General features: G+C 52.5%; 1 protein-coding gene across 2 annotated transcripts in view; it reads left to right on the top strand.

The window, feature by feature from the left end:
• The window catches only part of GALNT16 (polypeptide N-acetylgalactosaminyltransferase 16), an 89,464-nt gene that overhangs the window by 56,778 nt on the left and 17,961 nt on the right, over positions 1-14,725 (top strand). For both annotated transcript variants that reach the window (XM_070417611.1, XM_070417619.1), the window contains 5 exons: positions 6,793-6,950; positions 9,620-9,718; positions 10,643-10,710; positions 11,463-11,528; positions 13,670-13,791. In XM_070417611.1, the coding sequence (XP_070273712.1) occupies positions 6,793-6,950; positions 9,620-9,718; positions 10,643-10,710; positions 11,463-11,528; positions 13,670-13,791 (513 nt within the window). The remainder of the gene's footprint in view (positions 1-6,792; positions 6,951-9,619; positions 9,719-10,642; positions 10,711-11,462; positions 11,529-13,669; positions 13,792-14,725) is intronic.

The raw sequence follows: 14,725 nt of genomic DNA, 5'->3' as shown, positions 1-14,725 counted from the left end.
CATTAGAGAAGAACATTCAACTGAAACTAGTTTAAGAAAAAAAAAATAGAGCCCTGCTGGTGTGGCTCAGTGGTTGAGCATCGACCTATGTACCAGGAGGTCATGGTTCGATTCCTTGGTCAGGGCACATGCCCGAGTTGCGGGCTGGATCCCTGATGGGGGGTGTGCAGGACGCAGCTGATCAATCATTCTCTCTCATCATTGATGTTTCTATCTCTATCTCCCTCTCCCTTCCTCTCTGAAATCAATAAAAATATTTTTAAAAGGATACATACATACATAGATTTTTTTAAAAAAACTAAAGTAGTCCTAGCCAGTTTGGCTCAGTGGATAGAGCGTTGGCCTTGGACTGAAGGGTCCCAGGTTCAATTCCGGTCAAGGGCACATGCCCAGGTTGCAGGCTTGATCCCCAGTTGGGGGCGTGCAGGAGGCAGCCAATCAATGATTCTCTCTCATCATTGATGTTTCTATCTCTATTCCTCTCCCTTCCTCTCTGAAATCAATAAAAATATTTTTTTTTAAAAGAAGAAAAATATCCTTGGGTGATGATTAAATAAATAAATAAATATTTTAAAAAACAAGCCAAAGTACATTTGGAATGGGTATGACTGACTTCAAACAATATCATTAGAGCTCTTTCCATCTCTTGGCTCTGATTGTTTCTTCTTGGTTTCATTTTCCAGACAATATTTTTCTCTCTTTTTTTAAATATGTTTTTATTGAGTTTAGAGATAGAGGAAGGGAGAGGGATAGGGAGAAACATCTATTGGCTGCCTCCTGCACACCCCTTACTAGGGATCGAGCTTGTAACTCCGACATGTGCCCTGACCAAGAAGAGAACCAGTGACCTCTTGGTTCATGGGTTAACACTCAATCACTGAGCCACACCAGCTGGGCTATTTTTTCTTTTTTTTAAATGGACATATAACAATATATAAGTTTCAGGTGTTCAACATAATGATTTGATATTTATAAAGGATGTCCCCCAAAAAATGTTTACACACTTTGAAGAATTATTAATTCCAATGGGTTAAATCTGAAAAGAAAGAAACATCAACTGAGCTATCAGCTATTAAAGTGTGTATACATTTTGGGGGGACACCCTGAACATTATTGCATAACGATCACCACAATAAGTCTAATTAACATCCATCACCACACATAGTTACAAATCATGTTCTAGTGATGAGAATTTTAAGATCTACTCTCTTAGCAACTTTTCACATATACAATACAGTAAGTCCCCATGCTGTACATTATATAGACAAGCTTTCTCCATGTGATTGGCAAGAAGCCCCTCACCTGTCAAACTCAGCAGTGCTGATAAAAAGATCTTACCTTATAGGAGAGTCTCAGGGAAGATCCTCATTGGCTCAGAGTTAGTCAAATGACCATTCCTGAACTAACCCCTGTGTCTGGGGGTGCAGTGAGAAGATCAGCCTAGCCTGGGTCTTGTGCCCACCTCTGTGGAAGTGATCGAGGTGGTGATGGGATAGGGGACAGTGATTGACAGCTCTGCCAGGAGCATGTGAATAGGCAAGGAGATCCCTGAGGCAGGCAAAAACTACCTTGCCACCTCCTTGGTCCACCTCAGTTCCGAGTGTTGTGTTAGACAAGAATGTGTGTGAGGAGCAGGGGGTGAGGATGCTTGAGGTCATGATGGCTCATCGTTCATGTATTCATAAGCCATTGTGTTTGAGTCCTGTGATCACTCAGGCACTGTTCTGGTCTTTGGGATCCAGCATTAAATACAATAGATAATACATGTCCCAGTGAAGTTTATACTCTTGTGGGAAGAAATAGTCAAAGAGATAAAATAAATAAGCAAAATACACACAGAATGGCACATAGTGCTGTAGGAAAAATAAAGCAGGGCAGGAATAAAGCAGATAGGGAATCTGAGGGTGGGTCGGGTCACAGTTCTACAGGTGATGGTGGGGCAGGTTCACAGAGGCCACATTTGAGCAGAGCCCTGCAGGGGTGAAGGAGGGAGCCATGCAGACATCTGGGAGAAGAGCCTTCCAGAAAGAAGTCAGAAGGAACAAAAGGGCAAAGGGGAAGGGTGCCCGTGGCTCAAGGAACAAGGATGTGAGTGTGGCTGGGGCAGAATCAGAGAGGGATCAACAGTATAAGCTGAGTCTAGTCAGGTGACAGGGTGCCAACACACAGTCTCTTGGTCACTGTGAGCTCCAGGGCTCTTGCCCTGAGGGACAGTGAAAGCCACCAAAAGTCACGTGATGTGGCAAAGGATCCCACTTGTTTGCTGTTTTCTCCTCGGTTGATTATCAATAAGTTGGGAGACATTTAGGTGTTCATTCATTCATTCACCCGCTCACCCATTCATTCCTTTATTCGGCAAATGCCTGCTCAATACCGACTATATGCCAGGTGCTGGGAGCTCAAAAATGAGGAGCCCACCATCTAGTGGAAAAGGAAGAGAAGTAAATACAGATGTCAGAGCCCTGTGATATAAAAACTCCACAAACAGCCTCAAGTGCCCTCACCCCCTCCAGAAAGGGCAGCAGTGGTGGTTCCAAGTGGCTCCAAGCCCAGGATCTCAGGCTGATCCAGATATAGCTTCTCATGGTCCCACAGCCTAGAGCCACGGGGTGCATTAACCCCTCGCATGCCTATGTGCTAAGTAAGCACCATGGATGGGAAAAGGGGATAGAAGCAGCACACTTCCCCTTTCAGACAGCGGAGAAGGGGAACAGCATTTACTGGTACCCAGTCCGTGGGCCAGAGCCATTTCCAGACTCCTGCTCCAGCTGGGGTTGGGGTGGGGTGACCTTCCACAAGTAGTTCTCCAGCTACCTGTGCTCTGGGGTTGGAGGTAGGGCTGCTGTGGCTCAGTTGGTTAAGCATCATTCCATGCACTGAAAGGTTGCTGGTTAAATTCCCAGTCTTGCTGGCTTGAGCCCCTGTAGGGGGTGTGCAGGAGGCAGCTGATCAATGATTCTCTCATCAATGTTTCTTTCTCTCCCTCTCTCTCTCTCTTAAAAAAAAAAAAAATCAATAAAAACATATTTTAAAAAAATAGTAACGTTGGAGATGGGTGTTTCTTCATGATCCTCCACGGCCAGCCTCACATGGTATTGGGGAGGAAAGGGGGCCGGTTTCCTAGATTCCTCTTCTGGGAGCCACACTGCTTTGTGTTTATTTCTGTCTTCATAGCCTCTTGCACAGTGACTGCATATACTAGGCTTTCGGTAACTATGTGTTAATACCAGTGGGATGCCCCTAGGATACTGCCTGTGGACGCCGAGGACAGGGGTCTAAATCAGGTTGTGGAGCATGGGGAGGGCATCAGGGCCCCTGGATTTGTGGCTTGGAGGACCCAAAGGATGGGACCACAGCAGGCCGTGCAGGAGAGGCAGCTGCTTTGGAGATCAATGAGGAATTCATTTTGAGGTGTTGAGTTAGCGGTACCCAGGGGACATTCAAAGGCCTGGAAGTCTCCAGATCAAAGAACAGGGCCAACGGGAAAGGAGAGTTGGCGAGCTGGAAGGGAACGAGCGGTGGTGTGGGCGTGTGAACTGGGGCTAGATGTCCGAGGAAGAGGAGCACTGGGCGGTGACTGGCGTGAGGCCAGGAAGGCGCTGGATGGAGAGGAAGTGACAGCCCTGCCGAGTTCACCTCTCACCCTTCCTCAGTATTCCCTCCTCTTGGCAGACACAGGACCAAGCGAAATTTCAGCTCCAAACCCCAGGGACTGCTGGGTCAAGGAAAGCAGAGCTAAGGCCTCTGGGAGGGGCCGGGCCTGGTGTTTCTCTTCTTCACAGCTGTCTCACAGGAGGGTTGGACCACTGGGGGCTCTGGGTCTGCGGGCGGGAGCAGCAGGGTTTCCTGACGGCATCTTTGAGGGCGTCTAGCTTAGTTTTAAGGCCCGAGAGGAACTTCTCTCGAGAGCCGTGGCCTGAGCAGCTGCTCTTCCACAGCATTCCCTGTGGCCCCTAGGAAGCTGTGGACGAGGTGCAGGAGGACAGCAGGCCGTGGGTGGGGCACCCGTCTCATAAGTATTCCTTCCACTTCCTGATGCACGAATGGTGCTCAGCGGACCTTTGTTGAACAAATGGGTGGATGAATGAGTGAGTGATTGAGTGAATCCAAGCACTTGTAAGCAAATGAATGGGTGCTCTAGTGCCTTGGAACCCCCAGGAGCTTGCCCCAGTGGCTGGAGGATGGTGGCTCTCTGTGTGTTTATTGGGTGATGGGTGAGTGTGAAAAGAGGGCTCGGAGGTTTTCTGAGCCCACAGAGTGACCATCAGTCCTGAATGAATAAATGTTATTTCCCACATTCAACTTGAAGGATAATTAAGTGGCATCCTCTCCCTGTGGGAGCCTCTGCAGTTGTTCTTGTAGAACTCCTCCACCATCAACTGGAGGTGCTTTCCATCTCCCTGACCCTGCAGGGGAAGGAAGGAAGAAGGGGGCAGAGGTAGCATCCATTCTCTCCTGGGTGGGAAGGGCACAGAGGATCTCTCTCATTCTCACTCTCAAATTGGACAGTTTAGTCCTCCCAGCAATCCTGGGTTCATATCAGAACATTCTCTCTTCCTCCTCCCTTTCCTCCGTCAGTCTCTCCTGAAATGGATTTTTAAACCACTCAGGCTCTGCTGTACCTGTCCAGCCCTTGGCATAGCACCAGCTCAGAATATCACAGTGCGACAGGTGTGGCCATTGTCACACCCTGAGCATCCATGTGTAGCTGGGGCTGGCTGGGCCAGTGGCCGCAGGAAGAAATCTCCCTCCTGGCTCTGACCTCAGGGAGCTCAGGGACTGGCTCTTAGGATGGGATGCAACTGGGGGCGGGAACACTACAGAGTGGCGCCCTTTAGGGAGATCAGCGCTCCCTGGAGCTTTCCGACTCGGGAGGTTGGGAGCTGGGCTCTCAGGAACATGGAGGCCCTGGGCTGCTGGTGGATGTTCCCCAGCCTCACCCAATACATTGGTTTCCTGTCCCACAGGCCCAGCTGCCTTCCTGGGACCATCTCTCTGGGACCAGGCCTGGGACAGAGTCCTCCTGCAGGGGTTTGTGCATGAACTATTTTCATCCGACTTCCTGCTGCCTCTGCGTGCCCCTAGTTCCAGCCCAGGCTGCTGGGCAGCTGGAAGGGTTGGAGTCGGAAGGCGCTCCCAGCTGATGATATTTCAAGGCATTCTGGGAATGCCTGGCCAGCAGTTTGGCTCAAATAATGAGATGTCAGGATTCATCCATTCATCTCAGATGTGTTCTTCCCCAGTGTCTTTCATGGGGGGACTTTGGGAGCACAGAGGAGGGTGTGGCTGAGAGGAGGGAGTCTGGGCCATGGCATCTGTCATCTATCACTGCCCAGCACTTAGCACCGTGGACCCAGTAGGTCTGATGTGAGGCTGTTTCAGCAGCAAGTGCAAGTCCCTGAGAAGATGCATCATTGTCTGTGCACTTGACTCCCAGCAGTTCTGGCATTAGCCTGTGAGAGCTTGCTTGTCCTCACAGGTAGTTCTCTGTGTAGCAGCTTGTCGAAGCCCTGGGTTTTACTGATCGTACCCAGCTCAGTGTCAGGCCCAAGTTCACCCCTAAGAGACTGTCAATCTGCTGGTAGCTTGGCAACCTCCAATCTCCTTGGCGATTTCCTCAGGACACCACATCTTGGGGGTTGGGTGTGCTCCAGAGTCACTCTCTCCATATCCTGCATACAGAAGTGGTCAAAAGTATGGGTTTCAGGCCCTAGCCAGTTTGGCTCAGTGGATAAAGCGTCAGCCTGTGGACCCAAGGGTCCTGGGTTCAACTCCAGTCAAGGGCACATACCTAGGTTGCAGGCTCATCCCTGGCCCAGGCCCTGGTCTGGGCTCGTGCAGGAGGCAACCAATCGATATGTTTCTCTCACATCAATATTTCTCTGTCTTTCCCTTTCTCTAATAATCAATAGAAAAATATCCTTGGGTGAAGATAAACAAACAAACAAAAGAGTATGGTTTTCAGCCCTGGCTGGGTAGCTCAGTTGGTTAGAGCATCATCCTGATATACTAAGCTTGTGGGTTCAATCCCTAGTCAGGACACATGCAAGAATCAACCAGTGAATGCATAAAAAAGTAGAATAACAAATCAATGTCTCTGTCTCTCTCTCCCCCTTATTTCCCTCCTAAAAAAAAAGAAAAGAAAAAAAGAGTATGGGTTTCAGACTTAAAACTACTAGTTGGAATCAAGAACCTGTGACTTACTAGGTCTAACCTTGATCTTTTTTTTTTTTTTTTATCTTCACCCAAGGATATGTTTTATTTTAAAGAGAGTGGAAGGAAGAGGGAGCAAGAGAGAGAAAAAAAATTGATGTGAAAGAGAAACATTGATCGGTTGCCTCCTGCAGGTACTCCGACTGGGGTTCGGACACAAAACCTGTGTATGTGCCCTGACTGGGAATTGAACCCACAACCCTTTGGTGCATGGGGTGACGCTCCAACCAGCTGAGTCACACCAGCCAGGGCAGTCTTTTTTAAAAATAGCCTTTACGTTTTTTAAAGAGCAGTTTTAGTTTGTTTGTTTTTTTAAAGAAGTTTTAGGTTTACAAGATTGAGCAGGAAGTACAAAGAGTTCCCATATATTCCCTGCCCCACACACATGCAAATACGTTTTTGACCTCTTGAGCCTCAGTCTCCTCATCCGTACAGTGGGGGGGAAATGATGATCTCCTGCTCACGGAGTTGGGGTCAGGGACAATGAGGTCTTGCTGTTGGCTCCCGCCTGGCAGTCAGTGGACCTTGCACAGCGGCTACTTTGCCCTGGGGCCCCTCTGATGCTGACCTTTGTCTCAGGTGACAGGAACACCCTCCAGAGGCTTTGATGAGAAGGCGTATCTGGCAGCCAAGCAGCTGAAGCCGGGAGAGGACCCCTATAGGCAGCACGCCTTCAACCAGCTGGAGAGCGACAAGCTGACCTCAGACCGACCCATCCGGGACACCCGTCACTACAGGTGTGGCCTCCACGGTGCCGACGGAGAAAGGAAGGTGGAGGGAAGGGCCAACCCCAGTTAGCTTGTTTTTCTTTAGCTACATGGACTTAAGAAATGAGGGAGATTTCCTCAGACTCAGTCTACTTACTGAGACTTCAAACCCTCCCCCTCAGCTATGGACTCCTGTGGCCCCAAGGAGACCTTCCCAGCTGGGACCAGGGAGGCCCCTCAGCACCTCAGTCTGAAGTCCCAGTGAGAGTGACCTGCCAGGGGACCACCCCCAGGTGTTCCTGGTGCCCTGCTGGGGGTGCCCCAGGTGAAGACGGGCCACTGCCCTGCCCACGCTGCAAACCGTGGAGTGCTGTGCATGGCCCACGGCTTCCCTTTCCTTCCTCTCTTCCCACCCCTCTGCCCTCACTTCCTTAAAACTCCCAGAAAAGCTTCCCAGTCTTGTTCTTAGTTCTCGCAGGGTGGCAGTTGGGAGAGGCTGCAGACCAGGACCAAGGGCGCCTCCCACGTTAAATCCCAGCTCCGACTCCGCCCAGTGTGAGTGACGGACCTTGGGCAGGTCAGCCCCCTCCTTGGTTCAGGCCCTGTGTCCTGTCTAGTTTACGTGAGTCGCCACCTCCGGTCTCTCCTCTTCCTGCCCTCACCTACGCGAACAGTCTGAGCTCCTTACCCAGACGTGGGAGCCGCCCCCTCTCCCCTCGGAGCCTCTGCTCCTGTCACTTATGCTCCCCCATCCTATGCTTCTCCCACCGCCCTCCTCGTCTTTATGCTCTGTTTCCTCTCCTGCACCCCCCTCCACGCACACATACCTTCACGATTCCCCTCAGTGTCCTCTCTCCGGGGAGGGTTCCTTGCCAAGCCAGGCTGGTCAGGGGGCCTTCTCTGCTCCCAGTGCAGACACCAGGCAGAAGAGCAAGGGGCTGTCGTAGCTGACCCACCCGTGTGCTTGCAGCTTTGGATGGCTATAGGGCCGTGTTGGACCCAGCTATGCACCCAGCCCTGGTTTGAGGGTGAGCGAGCACCCAGCGCCAGGCTGGTCCTGTTTGAGGGTGGGAGAGAAAACTCAGGTCAGTTGCTCTGCGGAAGCAGCTATAAAAGATGCGTGTGAGATAAGGGGACCTGCCTTGTCGCTCATGGAGGTGTGCCTGAAGCCCCGTGGGCTGGGCAGCCTGTGCAAGGTGAGATGAATGCGGAGTTGGGGGAGCCCCAGACTATCCTCCCTGTCCTTAACCCCAGACTTGTCGGCCCCCAGAAACAATTCATGCTACCAAACAGGGCAGTGGTCCGCTTCTCAGGAAGGCCCTGCCCAGGTCTAACGGCTAGAACAGGCCCTGGGAATTCTCAGTCCTGGGCAGTCTCCCCTTTTCTCCACCAGCCTGCAAGGTTATGTCCATGCAACTCCACTCAGAGGCCTTTTATGGGAAGCCCTGACCATGGCCAACCTAGACCCCGGGCCTGGAGGTTCTGCTGACCCAAATCTGTGAATTGAGAGGCTGCCCGAGTCACTACTGCCCTCCCTCCCACCCACCCCCACTCTGAACCTCTCAATGTTCACTAAAGAACTTATATGAGAAATTCCTCTTGGGGATACACACATTTTAAAATGACACTCTTCAAATCCAAGGTAGTGGTGGGTTGGTGAATTTCACCTGCCTCTCCTACCCGCCCCCCCCCCCCCCCCCCCCCCCCGCATTCTCCCTCAAGGAGAATTATTCTGCCGCCTCTCAGGATTTCTCCCGTGGGGGCCCCAGGCTGGTGGGCCTCCCATCTGCTCTGCAAGAAATGGGCCTGGGAATTTGGCTGTAAGCTGCTGTCAGTGGAATGCATGCTGTAATGAAAAAATAGTCACTGCTGGAATAGTCAGAGAGCAATTGTAATAAAGAAGATTACCATGAAAACCAGCCCCGTGGCCGCCTTCCCCAGGCCCCAGGAGTGTGAATAACGCCTTCGCAGAAAGACAGATGAAGGCTGGCAGGAGTGGAGTGTTTGAGTGTTTTCATTCCCTTTTCATGGTGGGGGTGGGGGGAGCCAAGGGCCAAAAATGTGGTGTCTGGGGATGGTGAGCAAGAGCAGCTGGGGAGGGAGTGGGCTGGCGGGAGCTGCCTTTGCTGTCTTCTCAGAGGCCAGTTTCCTTCAGGAGCCCCGGAGAGGCAGAGGCGGAGGCAGGCGAGGCTGCTCCCTGCCCTGTGTCAGCAGGCAGCTGTTAGGATGGGCAGTGAGAGGGAGGAATTCACAGCCCAGCAGGCTGGGGGTGACTGCTCTCCAGATCCTACCAAATGTCACTGGGGGTAGGGGGTACGAAGGAAGAAGCTGCAGGGTGTCAGAGACAAACAAAAGCCCTCCCTCCCCCCCCCCCCCCCCCCCCGGCCCTCGCCCCCACCCCCGCTTGTCTCTTGGCTGCTTCATCGGCAGGGAGTTCTGTCTGTGGGACCAGACCTGGGGCAGTGCCTGCACATGGCCGGAACCTTGGTGAGGGTCCCCACCTGTGGGGTCCCTCCGAGGACTCCAGGCTGGGTGGAGTATGGGTGTGAAGGGACAAGACCCACGGCCTGGCTGCAGGCTTTATTTCTCTGTCCCACAGAGGTACTCCAGGGGGCAGCAGGCTGGACAAAGACAAGCCTCAAAACCTGCCCTGAGGACACTCCCACAGCTGCCCTCTGACCTCTCTGCTCCCTTCCCAGTTGTCCATCCCTGTCCTACTCCTCGGACCTGCCGGCCACCAGTGTCATCATCACCTTCCACAACGAAGCCCGATCCACCCTGCTGCGCACGGTGAAGAGGTGAGCCCCGCCTCGGGACCTCTCTCAGCAGCCTGCTCCCCAGGCCCCGGTGGTCTGCTGAGCCCTCGGCGGGGGAGGACATTGAGATGGGGTGCTGTGGCCGGACGGGTGAAGACCAGCAGGCCCTTAGAGGGGGAGTCCTGCCTTCTGAGAAGCCGGGGCTGGTGAATCAGGGTCGGGGACACCCCAGAGGTCCAGTTGTTAGCAGATGCACAGTCCCACACAGGCCAGGTTCCTAGGAGGAGGGCAGAAATTCAGAGTCAGGAATGGGGAGAGGCAGGGCTGGACGTGAGGCCTCAGGTGGATGATGCCAGCTCAGTAGGCGCCTGTCAGTGATTTGGAGACAGGTGCCCCTCTGTCCTCCTGAGCTGGCCCTGTGGTCAAGTCTAACTCCTACCCACCCTGCTTCTTTAATGAACTTAGTGAGAATAGGATTCCAAAAGGCATGCCCAGTGGTATTCCAGGGAAAAAAGAAGCTTTGTTTTCCTTTCCCAGGGAGTAGAGGAAGGTGGGGGTGATGGGAGGGAAAGTGTCGGGGGGCTTCCTGAAAATACTTCTCCTGACTCATGAGGCCTGAACAAGCCTCAGTAGCCTTCCAGGCAGTAGCTCCGTACAGCTGGGCCCCCGGACAGGCAGCCAGTGCAGCTGCAGGTCCTGCCCCAACCACCAAACTAGGGCAGTATCCACCCCCCACCCAGGGGGGTTCCAAATGCCTGAGGGGCCAGACAGCAGGTCAGCCGGGCCCTTAGCAGAGCCTGAGGAACACGGTGCTGCTCATTCATTGATCAGGGCCCAAAGGTTTGCAAGCAGCTGCCCATGGCCAGTGTGCTGGCCCTGAGCTGGGTGGGGGGAGCCCCATGGCCGGGAGAAGTAAACAGAAGTGGCCCCTAAATCTGGGCTTCTCTGTCTCCGTCACTGCTCCAGTGTCCTGAACCGAACTCCTGCCAGCCTGATCCAGGAGATCATTTTAGTGGATGACTTCAGTTCAGATCGTAAGTATCCACCTTCTTTCGTTGCACCCTCCAAACCCCCATCTCCTCAGAATGCCGAGGCGAGCCCTCTTGAGGTTGCCCTGACCATCGCCTGCTGGCCTCTGCCCGCCCCCCCCCTCCAACCCCCGGAGTCTTTAGTCTTTTCTAAGTTCCCTTCCCAGTACCGCAAGGAGGGGGAAAGAGTGGTGTTGTTTTGATGGGACACCAATGAGATGACATTTTTTAAGAATATATTTTATTGATTTTTTACAGAGAAGAAGGGAGAGGGATATAGAGTTATAAACATCAATGAGAGAAACATTGATCAGCTGCCTCCTGCACACCCCCTACCAGGGATGTGCCCGCAACCAAGGTGCATGCCCTTGACCAGAATCGAACCTGGGATCCTTCCGTCCGCAGGCCGACGCTTTATCCACTGAGCCAAACCGGTTATGGCGAGATGACATTTTTAAACATTTAAAGCATCAGCAGCCTCCTTCCTTATTACAACTGTCATGGGGAGAAGATTGTCCTGTCAGTCTAGCTCCACAGATGTTAGACTGGTGATGGTGCTGGCGCTCTCTGGCGTCCCTGGGGGCAAAGCCATAAGTACAGGCAGTCCTTAGTCTGGCCTGGGAGTGGGACCCAGGGCCACTGGAGATGACTGTGCTCCTCCATGCCTCCCATCCCCAGCCCTTTCCCTGGGCCTGGGCAGTTCCAGTGGTGGCCAAACCACCTATGGTCTGAATGAGCTTCCTTCTCTCCACCCTCAGCGGAAGACTGTCTGCTCCTGACCAGGATCCCCAAGGTCAAGTGCCTGCGCAACGACCGGAGGGAAGGTCAGTTCTTGGACCCTGGTGCCACCGCAGACCCCTGTTGGCCTAGACCTCTGCACGCCCCACTCCCTTTGGGTGCTGTGTCATGCAAACCAGCATGGCCCTGCTGCATTCCTGTGGTGAGAACCAAAGTCTCTAGAAGGAGCCTCCTGTTTCCCAGGTCTGCCCCTATCCCTGCATGACTGTAGGCAGGTTGCTCTACTGAGAGATGGGGGTAGTAACAGTCCCCTTTCTGCCTTGCACGGTGATTGTAAGGTTAAATGAGATAGGCCACATAGAAATGCTTCGGGACAGTCAAAGGCAGAATAAAGCAGACGGACCTCATTTCTAACCAAGAGGTGTTTGGGCATCAACGACAGCGTAAGACTGCTCTCTGGGGGACACAAAAGAAGTCTAAAATGTGGTCCCTACCCTTGGAGAGTTTTGATGCAGCCGAGGGGTCAGAATTCACAGCAACAGGCTGGTTATAATTATTAGGATGGAGATCAGAGGAGAGGGTGCCGGAGGAAGGCGGGTGACCAGGGAGTGGGCCTTGATTGGGTGAGGGGCGCTGTGAGACAGCAAGCAAGGGAGGGCTTTCCAGCCTCTGGGATGCTGCAGGCAGAGGCGAGGGTCGAATGAGGCACACAGGGAATGCTAGTAGCCCTCCTCCTGAGCGCTCACCCTGCCGCAGGCATTCACTTTTCTGCTCTCTCACCGTCAGTCCTCATAATAGCCCATAACCCCCATTTTGTAGATAAGGAAACTGGGGTTTGAGGAGGTTCAGTAATTTTCCCAGGGAGAGGATGAATAGAGGAGCCCAGATCCCAACCCAGGGAGAGGGATCACCCCAAAGCCCAGCCTCTTCACCTCCTTCTGCTCACTCTCCCTTCCCAGGAGAATCCGGGCTGGTCAGCAGGGGGAGTGGGCGGAGTGACAGTAGATGACAGAAGACCTTAAGCCAGAGAAAGGCATTTAGACTTGATAAGACAGATGGTAGGGAGCCACTGAAGATAGGTGTGTGTGTGTGTGTGAGAGAGAGAGAGAGAGAGAGAGAGAGAGAGAGAGAGAGAGAGAAGGGAGAGAGAGAGATGGGTTTATGTGATGGGCATATTTAAGAAAGACCAGTCAGGCTGAGGGGACCTTCACAGTGGAATGGACCTTGAGAGAGAAATCGCTAAGTCCTCAAATAATGTGGTTTCATTATAACATTGATGAGTTGCTATAGGAACTTAGTTCTTGCTTATGGCAAAAACTGGTTTTGTTATATGTCATTTCACTTAAAGTCACAGAACCTATGTACTACATTAAGTGAGGACTTATACAGGGTTGTGAGGTGCCTTTAGGTTGGAATATGCTATTCCCTGGGGTTTTGCCCAACATAGATGTGAATTTATGTAATTAAATTAAGGAGGTTTAAATTAGGTGCTTTATAGCTACCTCTGAAGTGAAAAGATGGGACAGATGCCATACTCCCTCCCGCCTGTCCTAACGGGGCCAGCTGGGCCTCCTCTCTCCTCACCAGGTAATTCCCCACCCCTGACCGGGCTATTGTCCGACTGTCGGTGAGCCATGGGCGAGCCTGTGGGGAAAGGGGTGGACGCAGAGCAGAACCTAGCACATGTAGGCCTCCTGGGCACCAGGCACCCCCCCGACAGGCAGGGATTGTGCTCTCTCTGAATCTCAAGGTGATAAACTGAGGCTCAGAGCAGGTAAATAACATGCTTAAGGTGAGTGAGGGGGCGCGTGCTAACTCCAGCCTGTCCTGGTGCAGAGGAGTCCCTCCACGTCACACATGACGGTGCGTTGCAGGGGACCGCCGTGGGTTTCCCGGAGGTGGGGAAAGGCTTTTGGTTCCTGGTTCTCCTTTGGTGTCAAACCACACTTTACTGCAATTTCCAGTCCCTGAACTCTGACTGTTCACCAGTGGGTCCACAGAGCCCGGCACAGTGTCTAGCACATGGAGGGCATTCTGAGAATGGCCTCGGGGTAATGACGCTTACTGGATGGGCGAGAGAAAGAAAAAGAGGAAATAAACAAGTACAAAGTAAAGTTCAGTCACAGTGACTCGGAAACCTACGCTCCTGAGGGCGGAGCGCTCCAAGACTCTGTGGGATGGCTGGGCGGCAGATGGGCTCAGCACCACCCGCCCGCTTCCCCTGCAGGGCTGATCCGGTCCCGAGTCCGCGGGGCGGACGTGGCCGCAGCCGCCGTCCTCACCTTTCTGGACAGCCACTGTGAGGTGAACACCGAGTGGCTGCAGCCCCTGCTGCAGCGGGTGAAGGAGGTGAGTCTGTCCGTCCCCGGGGAGCTCTGGCTCTGGGATGTGCCCGCCAGGTTTTTGGCATGAGGGTGTGTGAACCGTCTTTGACGTTGGGCAGGCAGAGTAGGAGCCTAAATGGTCTGCTACCTCCTGAGTGACCACCTCATTGAGCTTCTCATCTGAAGATGGGGATAATTGTAATATTTGTCCCACCGGGTTGCTGTGAGGATTAAACGGGAGGAAAGCCTGAGTGAGCTATAAAGGTATTACAGAAAAGGGCATGGTTAATTTCCTCCCGGGGAGGCAGGGAGGGGTTGGGGTGGGTGGGTTAGGCTGGGAAGCCAGAGAAGGAGGGAGGAGAGAGCAGTGTTCTCAAGGAGAGATGAGGGCAGGGGGCCCCTCCTGTGTGCCTGCTGTTCTCTAGAATGGGGAGGATTCGGACAGATGAGGTGATTACAACTCAACTATCAAAAGACAAGCATCCCAATTTAAAAATGAGCACAGGATTTGAATGGACATTTCTTCAAGAAAGATACACAGTGGCCAACAAGCACATGAAAAGATGCTCAACATTCTTCAGTCATTAGGGAAATGCAAGTCCAAACCACAGTGAGATACCTAATAGGACAGCTATAATAAAAAAGATGGACAGTAACACGTGCTGGTGAGGATGGGGACAAAAATAGTCACGCATCGGTGATGGGAATGTCCAACAGTGCAGCCCTGTGGAAACCAGTCTGGCAGTTCCTCCAAAGTTTAAACAGGGTTACCATAAGGCCCAGCAATTCCACTGCTGGACATAACCCCAGAGAAATGCAAACATCCCCACAAAAACTTGTGCACAAGTGTTCAGAGCAGTATTATTCAGAATAGCCAAAACATGGAAACAGCAGATGAATGGTAAACAACATGTGGTATATCCATACAATGAAATGTCACTCAACCATGCAAAAGAATG

The sequence above is a fragment of the Myotis yumanensis genome, unplaced genomic scaffold (assembly GCF_028538775.1).
Source record: "Myotis yumanensis isolate MYYU_CA2020_CCGP unplaced genomic scaffold, mMyoYum1.0.hap1 SCAF_1, whole genome shotgun sequence".
NCBI lineage: Eukaryota > Metazoa > Chordata > Mammalia > Chiroptera > Vespertilionidae > Myotis > Myotis yumanensis.
Note: the sequence above shows the minus strand (reverse complement) of the source record. Positions and strands in the feature narration are given on the sequence as shown.